At 35.5% G+C, this 18329-nt stretch overlaps 1 protein-coding gene across 1 annotated transcript in view; it reads right to left on the bottom strand.

Annotated features, from left to right (window-relative positions):
* Positions 1-7501: 7501 nt before the first annotated feature.
* The window catches only part of LOC149804200 (uncharacterized), a 33694-nt gene continuing 22866 nt past the window's right edge, over positions 7502-18329 (bottom strand). Inside the window, exons 6-7 of the mRNA XM_089937865.1 lie at positions 14011-16507; positions 7502-9849 (exon numbers count right to left, since the gene is read on the bottom strand). Coding sequence (XP_089793991.1) covers positions 9773-9849; positions 14011-16507 — 2574 coding nt within the window. The 3' untranslated portion in view covers positions 7502-9772. The remainder of the gene's footprint in view (positions 9850-14010; positions 16508-18329) is intronic.

Below are 18329 nucleotides of genomic sequence, written 5' to 3'. Positions count from 1 at the left end.
TGATTTTCTTGATGTGATATTGTGTCGAATACGGACATGGTGGACTATGGAATACTAACTACAATCACCGAGACGTTATTTCTGTTGATATGGTTGCATATTATCCCGGGAGTTTTCTTGGGGTGGGTGAGTGTTCTAAGGATTTTAAGCGATTTGGACCTACCACACATGAAATAAAAAGAGTATCGATAAATGGACTATTACCTGATTTTGATCTTTCTGGATTTGCTTGTATTGAGTCATTCGAATTCACTAAAGATTTTCATCTGATTTGTTATGTTTGGTTTGGCAAACATTTTTCAACAAAGATGTGGACACCAGTAGAATTGTTGCAGTATATGCTTGATGTAAAAATATTACTATCGTTGGTTGTCAGTGAAGCAGTTATATAATAAACAGACCAAAGTCTGGTTACCACAGCTAAATAAGTTTGATATAAAAGATGTCATAGAAAATTTTCCTGATCTTGACGAAGGTGAAATTATCAAGATTTTCAACAATATATGAGGCTAGAGAAGATAATGATGAAAAGGTTGCAAAAGATCTTGGCAGAAAAATAATCAGTAAATCGATTTCCTAAATCTGCTGTCAGAGTTGCAATGGACTCATTTTATATCGGTAAAGAAAATTTATAATTGTTAAAAGAACTGGGTATTAACGCTGATGCACCATGGGGTGGATGGAGAATAAAACAGGAACATATACTTGATTATTCTGAATCTGCGAATGTTCCCGTTAAAGATATTTATTGCAAGAATAATCAAATATCAAAATTGTCACAGGCGCTGTCAGTATATGATCCTGTATCTAGACATAAAAGAGTTTATTTTAATGGACTGGGAGGATCTGGTAAAACAACTCGTGTAATTGAATTATTTCAGAATCTTGATATGGTCGTGTTAACTCCGACACACAGACTTACAAGAGAAACACATGAAGAAGGAGTAAAATCATGTACTTACCACAGCTTTTTTTTATGTAAAGCTGATGTATGGACTTCTGAACGAATGGGTGAGAAACATTCCAAAAATTACTGTTTGGGATGAAATATGTACTGTATTGTTAGAAGTATTAGAAATGTTTCTTGATTGGTTATTGTTAAAAAATACAGCTGTGATAATGTGTGGCAATCATGGTCAAACACCACCTGTATTTGGGTCATCTTCACATGAATGGTTAAAGAGGCTTGTTGATTATTATGAAGAAATAACTGACAATCACAAAGAACTCGATATGGAATTAAGAGTTAAAAAACATTAATCAGACTACAATCGAACAAGTTTCAGTGTAAAATAATGTGCATAATGATTTTAGAAACACCCAACTGATTTAACAGTTGCAAGTAGAAAAATAGTGTGTGATACACTTCAACAAAAACTATTTCAGTTACATAAGGAAAAGTTTCCAGAATTACCTGTAATATTGTGTTATCGACCTGCAGATACACAACGACAAAACAATTAAGTTGATCTACCGGGATCATCACAACAACAAAATCTTGTGCAAATGATGTTATTGCGGTTGAAGTCACAGTTGTTGAAGGTGCACTGAGCGCAGACAAATCTCCATGGACACTGGGATATGCAATGATGATTCATTCATTGCAGGGATTAACTAATTCTTATATGCGAGTTGGATTGTTGATGATTGTACTGAATGGTCAAACTTAGTTTTTCTTGCAGTGTCTAGAGTTAGAAGAATGTCTCAATTGCAAAGAATTATTCCCAAAGCGGAAATAACCATTAATGATAATTCAGTCAACGATAATATTATAAAAAGAAAATTGATCAGTTATAAAAAATATGATAAAAAATAAATATAACTTTGATATTGATGTTGAATTTATCATGATGCTAAAACAGCAACAGAATAATCATTGTGCAAGTTGTAACACAATAATGTTTTGGAATGATGTTCTCAATAATCCAAGACAATTTACAGTAGATAGAAAAGATAATAATCTTGCTCATACACGTGAAAATGTAATGTTGACCCGTCTTGAATGTAACCGTGGAGGTGTTGGTTTACAGAAGTGATTGTGGTGGTAATTCTGTTATCTTCGGGAATTACTTGTAATTGTTCACGTACAAATCCATGTTGAGAAGCAGTTGAATCTAATCTGTATATTGCAGGTCTACCCGTAGATGTAACCACACTAGAAATTTTGTTGTGGTGACACTCCGAATAGTATAAGTCGCTCTTATTTTTACCTTTTTCAAGTTCACCAGGTTCATACAGATATCTTACAATAACATTACCTAATACTGGTTGTCCTGAAAATTCATGTCACTGTACAGGTATAAATTTTTTCATGATTGCATTGATGGGTTTCATTGCAATTTTTTGGGTAATTTCATTATTTAATGCAGATACATGTATTACACTTGGTAATCTTGCAACCCATTCACAAGATCTTGTATCTTGAATTATTTCTTTTGCATATTGATATCCAAACAACTGCTCTGCAAGCGTTCAGTTAAATTGTTCAACAATTGCCTGATCATGATGTACTGCAGTATGTCCTCGTCATATTTTAACGTTATGTTGATTCATCAATGATGATACTGCACCAAGAAAAATTTACCAGGATCAATCTGTAATAGTTGTGGCCACTGTAGACCACCACGCTGATAAATTCGTTCAAACGCAGAAGGAACTTCAGTTGTTGTTTTAGTTGATAATGGTTCCACTTCTTTATATCTATTTGGAACATCAATGACAGTTAACGCACATTTGTGCACTGGCGTCTACGTATTTTGATAGTATCATGTGGTAAAAATAAGATATCTGCTTGATGAACTTCATTTGGTACACTAACATCAAAATGTGCATATTTGACCCCTTTAGGCAGTGGTAGTTAAATCTCCCATATTGCTTGTCATGCTAACCACGCTGCAGCAACAGCACGTGTAACATTTGCTGCTTCAGCAAGTTTATTAACTGCTGCTTTACCTTTCCAATATCCTTTTTTACTGTAATAAATTGATTTCATTATAATAATCGGTTGATTAATTACCGGCTCCTAATGCTAGTTTACCTTTCATTGCAGATCTTACCAACCAATTAGCTAATGATTCTTTGAAAGATTTATTTTTTATGAAATTTAACGCATGAATTAATTTCACATCTGTAATATGTCGCTACTGAAGATCCTTACTTTTACAAGCTACATCATGAGTGTGACATGCTTTATCAATAGCGTTTAATGGATACTCACTAGGCCTTGGCTGATTTTGATTATTGAGTCTGATATCGAGTCTGGTACCAGGACCGCAGTAGTTATATCCTGGAAGATGTTTTTCTCCTGGATACTTAGCCCGTGGAGTTCCTGGTAACTTTGTTAACTGTGCAGCAATACCACCTCCTTTTTTTAAAATAACTTTTCCTGTTGATTTGCCTGTTGGTTTGTCAGCGGAAATAAACTTAAATATTTTTGTACCACATCATTCACACTTGCCTGTAAGTGCTTGTCGTTTATTTTTCGTAGCTGTAGTTGTTAGTCCACTTGTGGGGGGGGTACTTGCCCTGCATTTCACACAATATAAATCAATATTTATCTTTTGTAATATATGGATGTAATTGATTTTTCGGCAACTAAAAAATGAGAACCAGTTAAACATCATCCAGCACTACCGAATTCTATCAGAATGATTATAATTGGGCCGTACGGGTCTGGTAAAACACAACTGTAACTTAATCTGATAATGAGGTGGTTGAAATGGGATAAGTTAAATTTAGTGGCACCATCAGTTGATGATCAGCGATGTTACAAAGTACTTAAAGAGTTTAATGAAGATGCAAAATTGTTAAATGAAGATGTTATTGAAGTTTTTACTGATATCGCTGAAGCGCCATGGTTAGTTAGAGGCTTCGATTTGACGTTATTGGCCTTCTATTTTTAATCTTTTAGTAGGAGGTTTTACTACGGTATTCTATCGAGGCAGGAACGCCCCCTCTGCTGCTAAGCTTAAATTTGAACAAAGCTATCCAGAATAATATCTCATGAAAAAGAACAAAATAGCATGCACACAACTTTAATTAGTGATAAAGAAATCAAATGAATAATACACATTGATACTGACCATTCACTTTTAGGTCGATTACCTGTGCGCTCTCCACCTGTTACTGATGACCAATGATTTATAAGGCCACATATTTAGGAACGTGACATTCATGAATCAGTCTGGCTGTGTAAATATTCTATTAAAAAAACACCACCCCACAAATGAGTACAACACAAAAGTTTTCAGCTTGAATACAATTTTTAATTTTCGTTTTTCCTCCTTCAATGGCCATTCATGTCATTCACACTGCAATTTTCCAAGAAAAGCTTCCAGGAAAATGGTGACATTTTTCGTTAAGAAACCTTTTAAAATTAAGATATGCCTAGCCAATACTATCATGCAAAAATTGCGCACATTATAGGGTTGAACGCAAATGTGCATAATCTTGTCAAGTAAGTTTAGACAGTTAAAAAAAATCACCCAAAACAAACATAAATGCCAAATTAGGTAAAATCGCAAGAATAATAGTAAAATGTTTTAACTAAAAAAACAAAAAAAAAAATGCCTGAAAGCTTCCCAATGTTATCATAAAAGGTCAATTTCCATTGCAAAACTTGTAATCTTCATTTGTCGCCTTACTCGACATGCTAGATTGAGCATTGGACCCATCAGCGTCCCGGAGCCTGCAGAAGGCACCAAACAACAATGAAGTGAGTTTGACATACTCCGCCAAGGTATATCATATTTATGTGAAAGCGGTATACATTAGCTACATAATTATTTTCCCAGACAGCTTTTATTGCATTAACGTAATGAAAAAACATTTAGATATTCCTCTGCCGTTCAATACCTCGATTACTCATTTAAGGGGAATAAAATAGTGGCAGTGAAGAACATTTGCACTAGGTTAACTCCCTTGGTGCATATTCTAGCCAAGTTTTAACGATTACTATTATCTTTTACCAGATTTCTTTTTAAAACCAGGAAAAAAAAGCAAATCAGATTGTAACTGTAGAAACTGTATGTGTGTGATTTAGATTCTTAACATAGCTTTGACGATTTTTCAGTTATATCGCTACAATGTTTGCAACAGGGGCAGTTTCTATAAAGCGATATCTAGCACTGGGGCATCATGCGAGAGACATGTAGCCATATGCCCCCCACAGTCAAGATATCCTGACACAAGATCGACCAGTTCTAACACTAACCTCTTAATGGTGAGTGCCTAGCGAGGTAACTGTTTGTACCACTTTTATTATTATAAATCTCTGGTATGACTTGGCTGGGGTTTGAACCCGCAACCTACCCCTTCCAAGGCGGTCGCTCTAAGCATTAGGCCACGGTCTAGAAACTGTAGGTTTTTTAGCAAATAGCTGTTGGTCTTTTGTAACTGGAAATTAAAGCAAAAGTAAATTAAAATTTAGAACAAATCAGATATATATATGAATGACCAAAATGGGATACATTTTCTAAACTAGTTCAACATATGAAGAAATAGAATTATGGATCTTTATGTGCTGAGATATTACCAATTTTCTGCACTGATAAAACTGACTGACAAGTATACCTTGTAACTCTCTCTCTTGGTAAAATAATATCCCATGCCAATTAATTTAAACTTTTGAAATAATAATAATAATAATAATAAAAACAATCTTCCAAGTGCATGGCCTAAATTACTAATTGGAATTCATAGCTAAATAGTCTACATAAAGAGCAAATATTACACGATAAATCAGCAGTTTAGGATCTACATCATTCAATGCAACTGTTAAGAAAGTAAACATCACAGACCCAGATCTACAGGTGCATTATGCAATTCCAGTTGCATCAGCAAATATGGTATGTCAAAATCTTAAAGACATCTTAATTCAAAAATTGTGTCACAAGAGACCATGTCAGGCTTGCATCTGTTGAAAAAAGTCAACCACTTTCAAAATGCTTTACACATGTTCTTGGAATATGAATACCAAAAGAGCCTGTAAATGCAAATTTAACATGTGTATGGCAGACATGTAAGGAATAGTTAACACTATATTTTATTACCAATGTCAAGATGGACACAGAAAATAAATACAGACCAATACATATCATTGAAGAGACCTGTCCATACCTGTAAGACTTTCCAAGGGAGATACATATTCAAAGTTTCCAATAAAATAATCTTTTCGACTGTCAAGATTAAAAGAATTACAAGAAAAAAAAACTGATCCTCATATATTGCTTTAATTCAACAATTTGACCGTCATGCATGCTGTCAGATGAGTAGACTGACAAATATGTCTCTGCAATGAAATTCCTATTCCAATGCTTATTGTTGATAACAACTGTTAGAATAGGATGTCATTACTGTTATATATTTATCAGTCACCTGAGGAGGTACAGCAGGTGCCCTAGTCCTCCACCCCAGTTTGTATGAACACATGACCAGACGCCACATAGTTCATATAGTACCACATATACTTGCTTACAAATCAAACTGCAAACAAATATAATCCTGACCTGCCATTGCATAATGCACCTAAAGATCAGGGTGCACACTGTTTGTTCTTCTGATTACTCCTATCAAACTGCACAGTCCTAGAATTGCCAGCGTATTATATGATGGCAGATCTGGGTCTGTGCAGTTTGAAGTTGAACCAGACTTACAGCTGAGCATATACAGTATCTTTCCCCCATGTATTGTATTTACCTCTGTACAATGTGCAAAGAATTGTATATACCCAGACTTGTAATATAATGCACTAGTAGATCATGGTCTACACTGCAAATTTTAAGTAGAGTACACAGGACAGACCTGATTGATCACATGATGTTAAATCTGCATCAAATGGGAGTATGCTAAAGATAAAGATAAATTAGTATCAGTTCCTAAAAACGATTAAGGCTGCAGTGAACAGGTAGAGGGCTTGTACATTTTCCCTAAAATTGCATTCAACTTAATATTTTACTTGGCATACCTGGTGTACTATGTAATAGTAAAACTGGGTCAGCTGGGTGCATGCTACACACAGATAAATGAAGTATCAGTTCTTAAAAATATATTAAGGCTGCAGTCAACAGGTAGAAGACTTGTACATTTCCCACAAAATCACATTCTATTTACTTCTACTTGGCATACCTGGTGTAATATGTGATAGTAGATGTGGGTCAGCTGGGTGCATGCTACACACAGATAAATGTATCAGTTCTTAGAAAAGCATTAAAGCTGCAGTCAACAGTTAGTAAACTTGTATATTTCTTGGGATCACATCACATTTCATGTCAAACCAAATATTAAACCATTCCCATATAATGATATCTGGCTATGCTATTTACTGTTGTTATGGTTAAATATGGGTAATATTGCATGGATACATCTACCTCTTTCATTTTGCACAGAAAAGTAAAATCTTGCTGCTGTTAAAATAATACTTTTAATCCCTCATGCACAAAATGTCAAAGACCAAAGTAAAATATATAATGCACTCATATTAAAACAAACAAAAACTCATAACTATACTATGTACGTTTTTATTCAAGCGATTATGTACAGCCTAAGCAATCTAACTACTACATAATTTTTCTTTAACATCTGATTATTTATCAGTGTACCTTAATCAATGAAGACAACAGCAATGAAGAAAAAGAACAACAACTTCTAACAGTACTTACCAACAAACAATGCAAATGGGATAATGCAAAGATTGTTTTGTCTGTGGTACATAGGCACTATCTGACCTTCAAACCATTGGGTCTATTTTCAAACAAATCTGTCAAGCCCCAAAAATCTTTGAGATATGTTTAAATTCTATTGTCTTATTTTAAAACTCAAAGCTGTTGCTAGGAATGAGTTTAATAAATGTTGTGCAAATAATAAACACCTGTGAAGTCAATCCATCAAACATAACAAGGTGACAAAACTATTTCAGGAACTATCACACCCAAAAAATATATGTATCAGCCTGACATTTTGTTTGGCCACCCCCAACCCTCATTTTCTTGATTTTCTCTAATACTGGCAAAATATGAATCCAAAATATGAATCCAAAATATGCCTCTTATCAATAAAGAGTATTTAGAAGAAGCATATTTAAGAGTCAAACATTTCAGGCACATTTTCAAACCTAATACTGACGAAAAAGTCTCCACACCATAAGTTATATTAAGGACAAGGTTCTAATGGTCAGTAAACCGGTCTTTTACCTTACACACTAGCGACTTCCCCAAACAATAAAAGACCAAGTAAAAAATTCAAGGGACAAGAGCAGCTAAATCAATAAGATGCCTGATACTTTATATGCAATCTTGCAAAATTTGAAATTTGAAATGGTTGTCTTTGGGCAAAATAAGCATTCCAATAATGCAATGTGTTGGTGTATTATTCTGGAGAGCAGATATTGATGTGACAATATATGTTAATTAACATGTTAAAACAAATGCAAACAAACTGAGAATGAGGAATAACTGAAATAAAAATCTTTTAATTTTACAAAACCTTTCATTCTGAATCAAAACTATTATAGTAATGTGTTAGTATCATCATATAATATTCAAACAAATTATTTTTTGGGTAATGGTTTTTATTGTTGCAAGAAAAGGAGCAAATCAGAAAAAAAGTCCTAAACATGCAGCACATATCACTATCCTTTTATTAAAAACTATGGCTAAATATCTTGTACAAATCTTTAATGTTTTCTACATGCTTCCATAACATGTTCAAACTTCTATGTTGCTTGCAGCTTTTATGACTTCTTGAACTGTTTGCTCTGAATGGACAAATTATTATTCCTTCTCCACCACCTATCCAACAGGCTTCGAGATGTAATAGTATAACAGCATAGGAGCTATGTGCCATCCAACATGTCATATGTGGAAACTGATGGAGACAGTCCTTTTTGCTCCAGGATGCATCCCATGAAGTTCCAGATGACAGGGTCTTACTGTGCCTTTATCTTTGTTTTGTGTGCTTTCTTTGAATACCTAACTTACTTTGCACTTTATAAACAGGATTGCATTGAATTGCTGTCAAACTTGACATACATATATACATACTAATCCATGTATTGCCAGATAATCTGGAAAACAACAAGGGAAAATACAAATTAATGCTGTCCACTGAATGGAACTGTTCTCAAGATTCTGCAAGTGTCCTTCCATTTCACAGCAGGAAGTGTCATAAACATATTTTGTCACTGGAATCACATGGTTTTTCTGTGTTTGTTGTTCCTTCCTCACTACACCATAGGGAGAACAAGATTCTTTCTCCTGTCTGGGATCTCCATCTTTTTAGGCACCCGAAGTGATGGGTAACTCCAAAAGTTTCAATGGGTCCACATTTTTCCACAGCCTTCTAAATGCAAAAGCTTTTGCTCCTTGTTGCATACATAAACCATGGTAAACTGTACTTCTTTGGACTGAACTCCTCTACGGACATAAACTAAATCAAATGTCCGAATCATGCTGCCTTATGTGATACATAGCTTTGGGTGAGAAGATTAATTTATGTACTTTTATTAGCATTAATAATTTCTGCAGTTATACATATTCTTTAAAAGCATACATTTAAGTCTTCAGAAAATGTATATATCAGTCTAAAACTTGTTATTTACAGTCAATACTTGTAAAAAATGTCTTTGCAAAACAAAGGATAGGTAATAAATAAGTATTATTTCATGTAAGTTACTAAAATGGAAATTAACTCAAAGAGTTGATAAAACTTTGGATTTCAATCTTCTCAGTGACTAGTATCATCGGCAACTTGCAAATTATTAGAGCCACACATCTGTCTAATCCTCGCATTCATCTACAACTTCAAAGTCGCTCCCTAACTGCATACTTATTCCACTGCAATCGCTGCCAGCATCTGAAATAGAGACAACATAATTTTTTTCATCATAGGAGATCCTAATAAATTTGAACCAAAGTTAAATGGTATAAACAGTACAGAATCCAGGTCTAGTCTAGACCAAAGTTAAATGGAATAAACAGAACAGAATCCAGGTCTAGTCTAGACCAAAGTTAAATGGTATGAACAGTACAGAATCCAGGTTTAGTCTAGATCTGAAAATGTAAGAGGTAAATCCCCCCCCCCATTTTTTGGGCAAGATTTTAAAAACAAATTTGTGTCCATCCCACCATCAAACATCCTAGAAGACTGTGGTTTGACGTAAAAAAATCAACTCATCAATCAAGGTTGATTTTTTGGGGCCCTGATTTGGATTTTTAATGTAACTTTAAAAAAAATTCAGTCATATTGCTATGATGTCTGCAGTATGGCAGCTTATAGTCATGTCTTGCACTGGGGCATCATGCTGCAGACACGTATCATCATGTCCCACCCAGTCACATTATCCTGACACCAGGCAGACTAGTCCTACCAATAACTTCTTAATGCTGATTACCTAACAAGGCAGCTGCTACTATCATTTTAAATAAGTAGTTGGTATGACTCAACCAGTGTTCAAATCCATGAACTCCCACATCAGAGGAGGATGCTCTAACCACTGAGCCACCGTAGCATTCCATCTATCGTTATAATCACTTTCTATATGCACATCCCAATTATTTAGTTTGATGACCTCAACTTAATTCCTTAGCTATTTTGAGAAGCCAATATTTATTGCAGGAATGAACAATCTCTAAAGTATTTCAACATATTAGAAGTAAAATCTGTGCAAAATAAATAAAACTTCATATATGAAAACTGTCAGAAATCAATTTGCATCAAGTTTGAGAAAAACAAAGGAATAGAATGTACCAAAAAAAAGACAAGGCAGATTGGAACCTTACTCTGTTACAAAAATAGAAAGCAAACTCACAAGCATGACAGAAAGAATTTTTTTCAGCCCAGCATCACTTATCATAGACCCAAAAATGAAACAAAATGGAATTTCAGATGATCAAAATAAGCTTATGTATAATGAATATGCAATGGTTTCAGACACATCTTGGACCCTCAAAACAAACATAATTTTCAAAAATCAATATGATGCTATCTTTTGACAAAAATGTACAGTTAAATCAAAGTGTTCTCATTATGACCAAATACTGATGACCTATAATGATTATAACGGGGAAAACTGTAACAGTAGAAGTGTTCTCATTGTGACCGAATACTGATGACTAAAAATGATGATAAAAGGGAAAACTGTGACAGGAAAAGTGTTCTCATTATGACCGAATACTGATGACATATAATGATGATAACAGGGAAAACTGACAGGAGAAGTGTTCTCATTATGACTGAATACTGATGACCTATAATGATGATAACAGGGAAAACTGTGACAGGAGAAGTGTTCTCATTATGACTGAATACTGATGACCTATAATGATGATAACAGGGAAAGTTGTGACAGGAGAAGTGTTCTCATTATGACCAATTACTGATGATCTATAATGATGATAACAGGGAAAACTGTGACAGGAGAAGTGTTCTCATTATCACCGAATACTGATGACCTATAATGATGACAACAGGGAAAACTGACAGGAGAAGTGTTCTCATTATGACTGAATACTGATGACCTATAATGATGATAACAGGGAAAATTGTGACAGGAGAAGTGTTCTCATTATGACCAATTACTGATGACCTATAATGATGATAACAGGGAAAACTGTGACAGGAGAAGTGTTCTCATTATGACTGAATACTGATGACCTATAATGATGATAACGGAAAATTGTGACAGAAGTGTTCTCATTATGACCAAATACTGATGACCTATAATGATGATAACAGGGAAAACTGACAGGAGAAGTGTTCTCATTATGACCAAATACTGATGACCTATAATGATGATAACAGGGAAAACTGTGACAGGAGAAGTGTTCTCATTATGGCCGAATACTGATGACCTATAATGATGATAACAGGGAAAACTAACAGGAGAAGTGTTCTCATTATGACCAAATACTGATGACCTATAATGATGATAACAGGGAAAACTGTGACTGGATAAGTGTTCTCATTATGACTGAATACTGATGACCTATAATGATGATAACAGGGAAAACTGACAGGAGAAGTGTTCTCATTGTGACCTAATACTGATGACCAAAAATGATGATAACAGGGAAAACTGTGACAGGAGAAGTGTTCTCATTATGACTGAATACTGATGACCTATAATGATTATAACAGGGAAAACTGTGACAGAAGTGTTCTCATTATGACCGAATACTGATGACCTATAATGATGATAACAGGGAAAACTGACAGGAGAAGTGTTCTCATTATGACCAAATACTGATGACCTATAATGATGATAACAGGGAAAACTGTGACAGGAGGAAAAAGTCTAATGCATAGGATGATAAGGAAAGTTTCCACAGTCACATGTGGATTAAACAGTACTTCTGAATAAAAACTTTAGGCACTAAATACTTTTTGTCATTTCACTGAAACCTGTAAGTTCTACTCAATATGGCTTCATATGTGGTTGGGTAAAACAAAAACTCAAACTGAAAACCAGTCTGTAAACCTTCTGATTTTCAGCTAAACAACTTCCACTACAACCCTCCAAACTTTACAGTAATAAGTGATCTGGAATCTTGCTCAAAATATGAAGAGAAAAACATTTTGATTGGTCTGAATATTTCTGAGTAAAGTTTAGAGTCAAGTGAAGTTTTCATATGGCAGAGCCTGATCATGTAATCACAAACGACTCAAGCACAAACATTTCAACTTGTGCGTAAATTTACTTCATTTTGGCATTCTGAGTTCATTTCTTGTACTTAGTTTGTTTCATGATTACAAAGCCTGCAATGATATATCTGCAGTGTATGTGTCTACAAAGCCTATAATGAGATATCCCCAATGTATCTGACTATGATGCCTATGATACAGTATCCCCCAGATGTCTCATTACAAAGCCTATAATGAAATATCCCCCATGTATCTGACATACAATGCCTATGATAAGGTATCTGCCAGATATCTCATTACAAAGCCTACAATGAGATATCCCCCATTTATCTTATTACAATGCCTATGATAAGGTATCTGCCAGATATCTCATTACGAAACCTACAATGAGATATCCCCCATTTATCTTATTACAATGCCTATAATGATATGTCCCCTGTGTGTCTGACTACACCACCAAAAATGAGATATCTCCCCGTGTCTGACAACAAAGCCTGCAATGAGCTATTCCCTGTGTCTGACTTCAACACCTACAATGAGATTTTCCCCATGTATTTGACTACAATGCCTAAAATGATATCCCCATGTCTGACAACAGTCTACAATGAGATATCGCCCGTGTCTGACTACAAAGCCACCAATGAGATATCCCCCATGTATCTGACTACAATGCCCACAATGAGATATCCCTCATGTCTGACTACAAAGCCTATGATACAGTATCCCCTATGTATTTGACTACAAGAGATATCCCCCACATACATGTATCTGACTACAAAACCTAAAATGAGATATCCCCCCCCCATGTCTGACTACAACACCTACAATGATAATGGATAAAGGCATGATATGATTGGAAAAAGTACATGTTTCATGAGCTAGGCTTCATGCCCACAAACCATGATTCTTGTCGGGGAAATAAAGTGTGGTCCTGGATTTAGTCTCATAATCCTATGAGATTATTAATCCTTTACAGATTATTAAACAAATAATTCCAAAAGTATAAAAAAAAATTAAATCTGTGATCTCCTTACATACAAAACTTATTATGACCATAAAGGTGAATTGTCAACACTTTATGAGTGTAATATCTTTACTCCCAATACAAATACCATGTCTGTGATAAAAAAGTACAATTCACTGCAAATATATTAAATGGAGGGTGGTGCATTTGCCCCTTTAGCTCTTGTCCGAAAAACCAAACATATGTTGTTGAATCAGCTGCTGCAATAAGCTGGTATGAGATCATGTTTTGTACTGAACAGTAAAATTCTAATGAATATAACGAGGAACTGCTGACATTGTTCTAAACACACCAAATAATTTTTCATTTGCTGATAAAGTATAATTATATAAGATATACCTCCAGCTTACCGTCAAATGTCTCAGCCATAGCAGCTTCTGTGTCTTCACTCTTTGTCACATTGTCTGATTCAGTTTGTCCTTCCTTTTCAGGACTTAAAGTTTGTTTGTCAACCGACTTTTTACCTGCATCAGTATCTTTTTTGTCTGAAACAGAAGTTGCAGATATAATATCTTTATTTCCAACATTCTCTGCAATAGAAGGAGATACAGATTTTGCATCATTTATCGCTCCAATGTCCTGTTTTTCGACAGCACCACTATTCACACTAGCCTGGCCTTCATCCATACTGATGTCTTCACCCTTCTGTTCAGCTTGTGCCAGTCTTGTGGAGGACCTGGTAGCCCTTGTTGATGCTCGTGTGGTCCTCCTTGGCTCAGTCTGTGTGGCTTCTTTATTGGCAGCTCCTCTCTTAAGTCTAGTACTAGTGCCAGGAGACATGGTGGTGGTGGTGGTGGAATCTGACTTGGATGGACTTGGTTTTTCTTTAGGTTTTGTTGGCTTGACTTCTTCCACTGATGCTTGAGACACTTTACTTCCAGAAGCTTGCTTTTGTTTTCCTTTAGTTTGGGGAGTAGGCTTTTTGGGTGATGGAGTCTGAACAGCATGCTTTTCCTCTGTTTCTTTTGCTTGAGTTGATGTCCTCTCAGCTACCTTTAACTGCTTAAAAGGAATGTCTGTTGTGTTACTCTCATCTTTAGTTGTTCTTTTTGATGGGATAATTGGTTTCTGATCTTGCTCTGATTCAGTTGCTGATTTTTCTGCAGTCTGAGATGGGGTCATCTCCTTGGTGTCTACCTCTTTCTCAATCGGTCCAGATGACTTCTGTTTCATTTCTGACTGCTCGGTTTCATTAGACTCAGAACCTTGATTTTGAGCACCATCTGGTACAGACATAACTTGTGTAGATTTTTCTACTGGTTTTGAATTTTCAGCCAATTTTGTTTCTGCTTCATTTGCAGCTGACTCGGGTTTAACTGCTGTGATAGGAACTTCCTTTGCTTCTACCAATGAAGTTTCATTCTGAATGGATTTCTCAGAATCTCCTGCCACTTCCTTGGATTTATTATTGTCGTTGTCAATGTTAGCAATGGGCTCTGCTACTCCATCACTCATGGATACATCTTTCCCACTAACTGCTGATTCTGTGCTAGTAACAGACTCGTCCATTCCTTGTTGTTCAGCAGCTTTTCCTTCGTTAATTACAGAGTATTGTTCACCTGGTTTTTGTGCACTGGTTCCTATGTCTGCTTGTTTATCAGACATTTCCAAATTTACATGTAGAGGTGTAGTACCATCTCTTCTCTTTTCATCAGAATTGTCTTCTTTAGGTCCTTGCTCGCTGTTTTGAGAAGGTCCATCACCAACTGGCAATGGTACATCATCAAGACTAAACCCTGTTACAATAGACTCTGTTTGGACTTTACTTGCTATTTTTTCTGAAGTCCCTTGTGGTTGCTTCTGTGATGATGTGGGCATAAATGACTCATTGATATCAAATAGTTTGAATTCCACAGACACTTCCACTTTGCTATCACCAGATTCTTTTACCTCATCATCAAAAAAAATGCCATACATTTCTTTTGCAGATGAACTGGCTCTGCTGTCTTTGATGGGAAGGTTCATATTTTGTGAAACAGGGGGAGGTGGTTTTATGGTAGCCAGTGGTTGACTAGATTTGGGATCAATACCCATAAGTATCATGTCTGCTTCCTCTTCTTGAGATGACAGTGTCATAGTCACTGTTGTACTGCTTTTGTCTTCACTATCTCTTGACTGATCTTCAGGTTCAGCAACCTTTGATTGGGTGTCGGATCTCTGATCTTTTGATTCTGTTGCAATTTCTGTTGCCTTTTCCACTTTTTCCTTGTATTTGCCAGTAAAAGCCTCCAGGATTTCCTTTGCACTAATCTTTTTCTTAGTCTCAATGACAGGTACCTTGGATTCGGTACCTTCAACACTGAGGAACATATCCAGAGGAGGTGGTTCAATATCTGCCTTCTTCCTCAATGGGAATATTTCAACTGGTTTAGAAGCAGGGCTTGCTTTCAGTTCAGATTTTTTGGATACTGGTTGCCATGGTGGAAGAACAGATGCCTTTGCAGCAACAGGTGGACTTGATTTAATTCCTCCCTTGAACTGAAGATTTATAGAGATCTTGCCTTTACTTTTCTGGGTTTGGGCAACTCCTGATGGTGGAGCTGGTAACTGTACCTCTTCCTCTTCCACCTCCACCTCATTTTTCTCTGAACTATTTGAGTCTTGCTTTTCCCATTTGAACTTCCCAAATCCAGCTCTTTTCATTTCAATATCAGACTTGACCGTTTCTTCAACTTTTGCTACTGTACTGTCTGATTCACTGTCCAATTTTGGTTTCTTTTCATTATCCTCTTTTGATGATGACTCTAGCTTCCTCTTTTTACTTTCCTCAGCTTTCTTCAAAGATACTGCAGTTGCCTTGTCCAGCATCATCCTTTTCTCATAAAGGGGATTCTCTTCACAGTGTTTCTAAGAAGAAAAAAATAAAATAAAATTATAAAACGTAGTCACATGCACGTATAATAACAGCAGCAAAAGGATAAATAAAAAGGCTTTGATTGTGATAACGTTTCATTATTGACACTTATCATACAAATGTCCATCTGTTTTGACATACTACATGTGTACATGTAAAGTACATTGCATGCTATCATACTTGATAACTGAATCTTATAACAGCTAAGCATAGTCAGCAGTGCAAAATGACTTTGAAGATAAATGAATGCACTACAGGTAAAACCCATTATAATGCGACGGCAGCATGGCTCCCATTTTTTAATTTAAGGCGACCTATATTTTTAACGTCCTAAATACATGCTCTCGGAAAATCTGATTATTCATATCCCTAGCACATTATATGATCAAGAGGTTAGTTAAAACTAATGACATTGAAATTTCAATGCACATTTTCGATGGGGAAGTTTTTCGAAAAATTTGTTAACGTGATCCTGCTTATATAGCAATGTTATTCTTTGGACCCCGAGCATCACATTATAATGGGTTTTACCTGATTTACTGGAAAAAAAATAATACATATTTTATCACATGAAGGCAAAACATATATTAAATACAAAATTATTCAGTTTGTCTATAAAAGAAATGGAACTGACATTAAATCATTTTAATATCCCTGCAAATAGAGCTGAAACAAAACCCTATCAACTAAAACAGAAGCTCTAGCTTATAACAATTAGTCAACCAACTCAATCAGATCTCATTAAAAATATATGGTCTAACAACCATATATATTCAGTTGCAAGTTGACGGAAGGAGTGAATTATCATCAGAAAGTTATAGCTGCACTTGGGGGAAATAAACAAAACAAACTGAATGAACAAATAGATAGGAAAAATAACACAAACAGTGGAAAATACAATTATATTAGTAAGTGGAATATGCCACAGATAAATTGACGACTTACATTTGTCATGGAAATCCATAATGCTTAACATTTAAAATCTATATGATAAATCAATCAATTCTATTCAAATTCCCATACAGGTAAAATAATAGTAGATTGATCTATAATATGTCAAGTCAGAACTTATAAGATTCCCAGTATCCTATAAATGTCACTGTCTAATGTCATGGACCTATCATATATACTTACTTGCCTACAAGTCGAGTCCAACTTTAAACTATACAGACCCAGATCTGCCATAGCAATGGCAGATAACAGTCCATGTAGTTTGGAGTAATCATTAGAATAAACAGTACAGACCCTGATTTCAAGCTCATTATGCAAACGCAGATCAGGATTGATGCTGTTTGAAGTTGGACATAACTTACAAGCAAGTATATATGGCATGTATTTTCTGCAAGACAAAAAATGCGACCTTTATTAAATTCACCTCCGCTTTTTCTTCTTTTCTTACAGTGGAGACCAATTTTGTTGGGCCATATTCTATACTGAAGTCATATGCTGTGTTAATTTCCCCATCAGTTCTGACTTATCGGACGCTTGCTAGCCAATAATAAATTTGTTTTGACTGACCTTGGTATACGGATGGTAACTAAAAACCCTCTTTCTTTTTTACCCATGGAATTAAATCCTTCAGAGCACTCTTTTTAGTAATAATCCCTGTCAGAACAGATCACCTATGTATACATCTATTAATGACCTTATTTTTAAATTGCTTTAGATAACAGCATCACCCAAGGCAAGAACAACCGCTGGAAACTGTCTAGCGAGGAGTATATCACACAGAACTGACTAATGCTTGGGGCAGACCTGCAGTTAGGTCTAGCCGTCATGGCAGAATTTTGAGAGACAGAGACAGATGTGGTTAAC

This window comes from Sinohyriopsis cumingii, chromosome 2, assembly GCF_028554795.1.
Source record: "Sinohyriopsis cumingii isolate HCF-2022 chromosome 2, ASM2855479v2, whole genome shotgun sequence".
Lineage (NCBI taxonomy): Eukaryota > Metazoa > Mollusca > Bivalvia > Unionida > Unionidae > Sinohyriopsis > Sinohyriopsis cumingii.
Note: the sequence above shows the minus strand (reverse complement) of the source record. Positions and strands in the feature narration are given on the sequence as shown.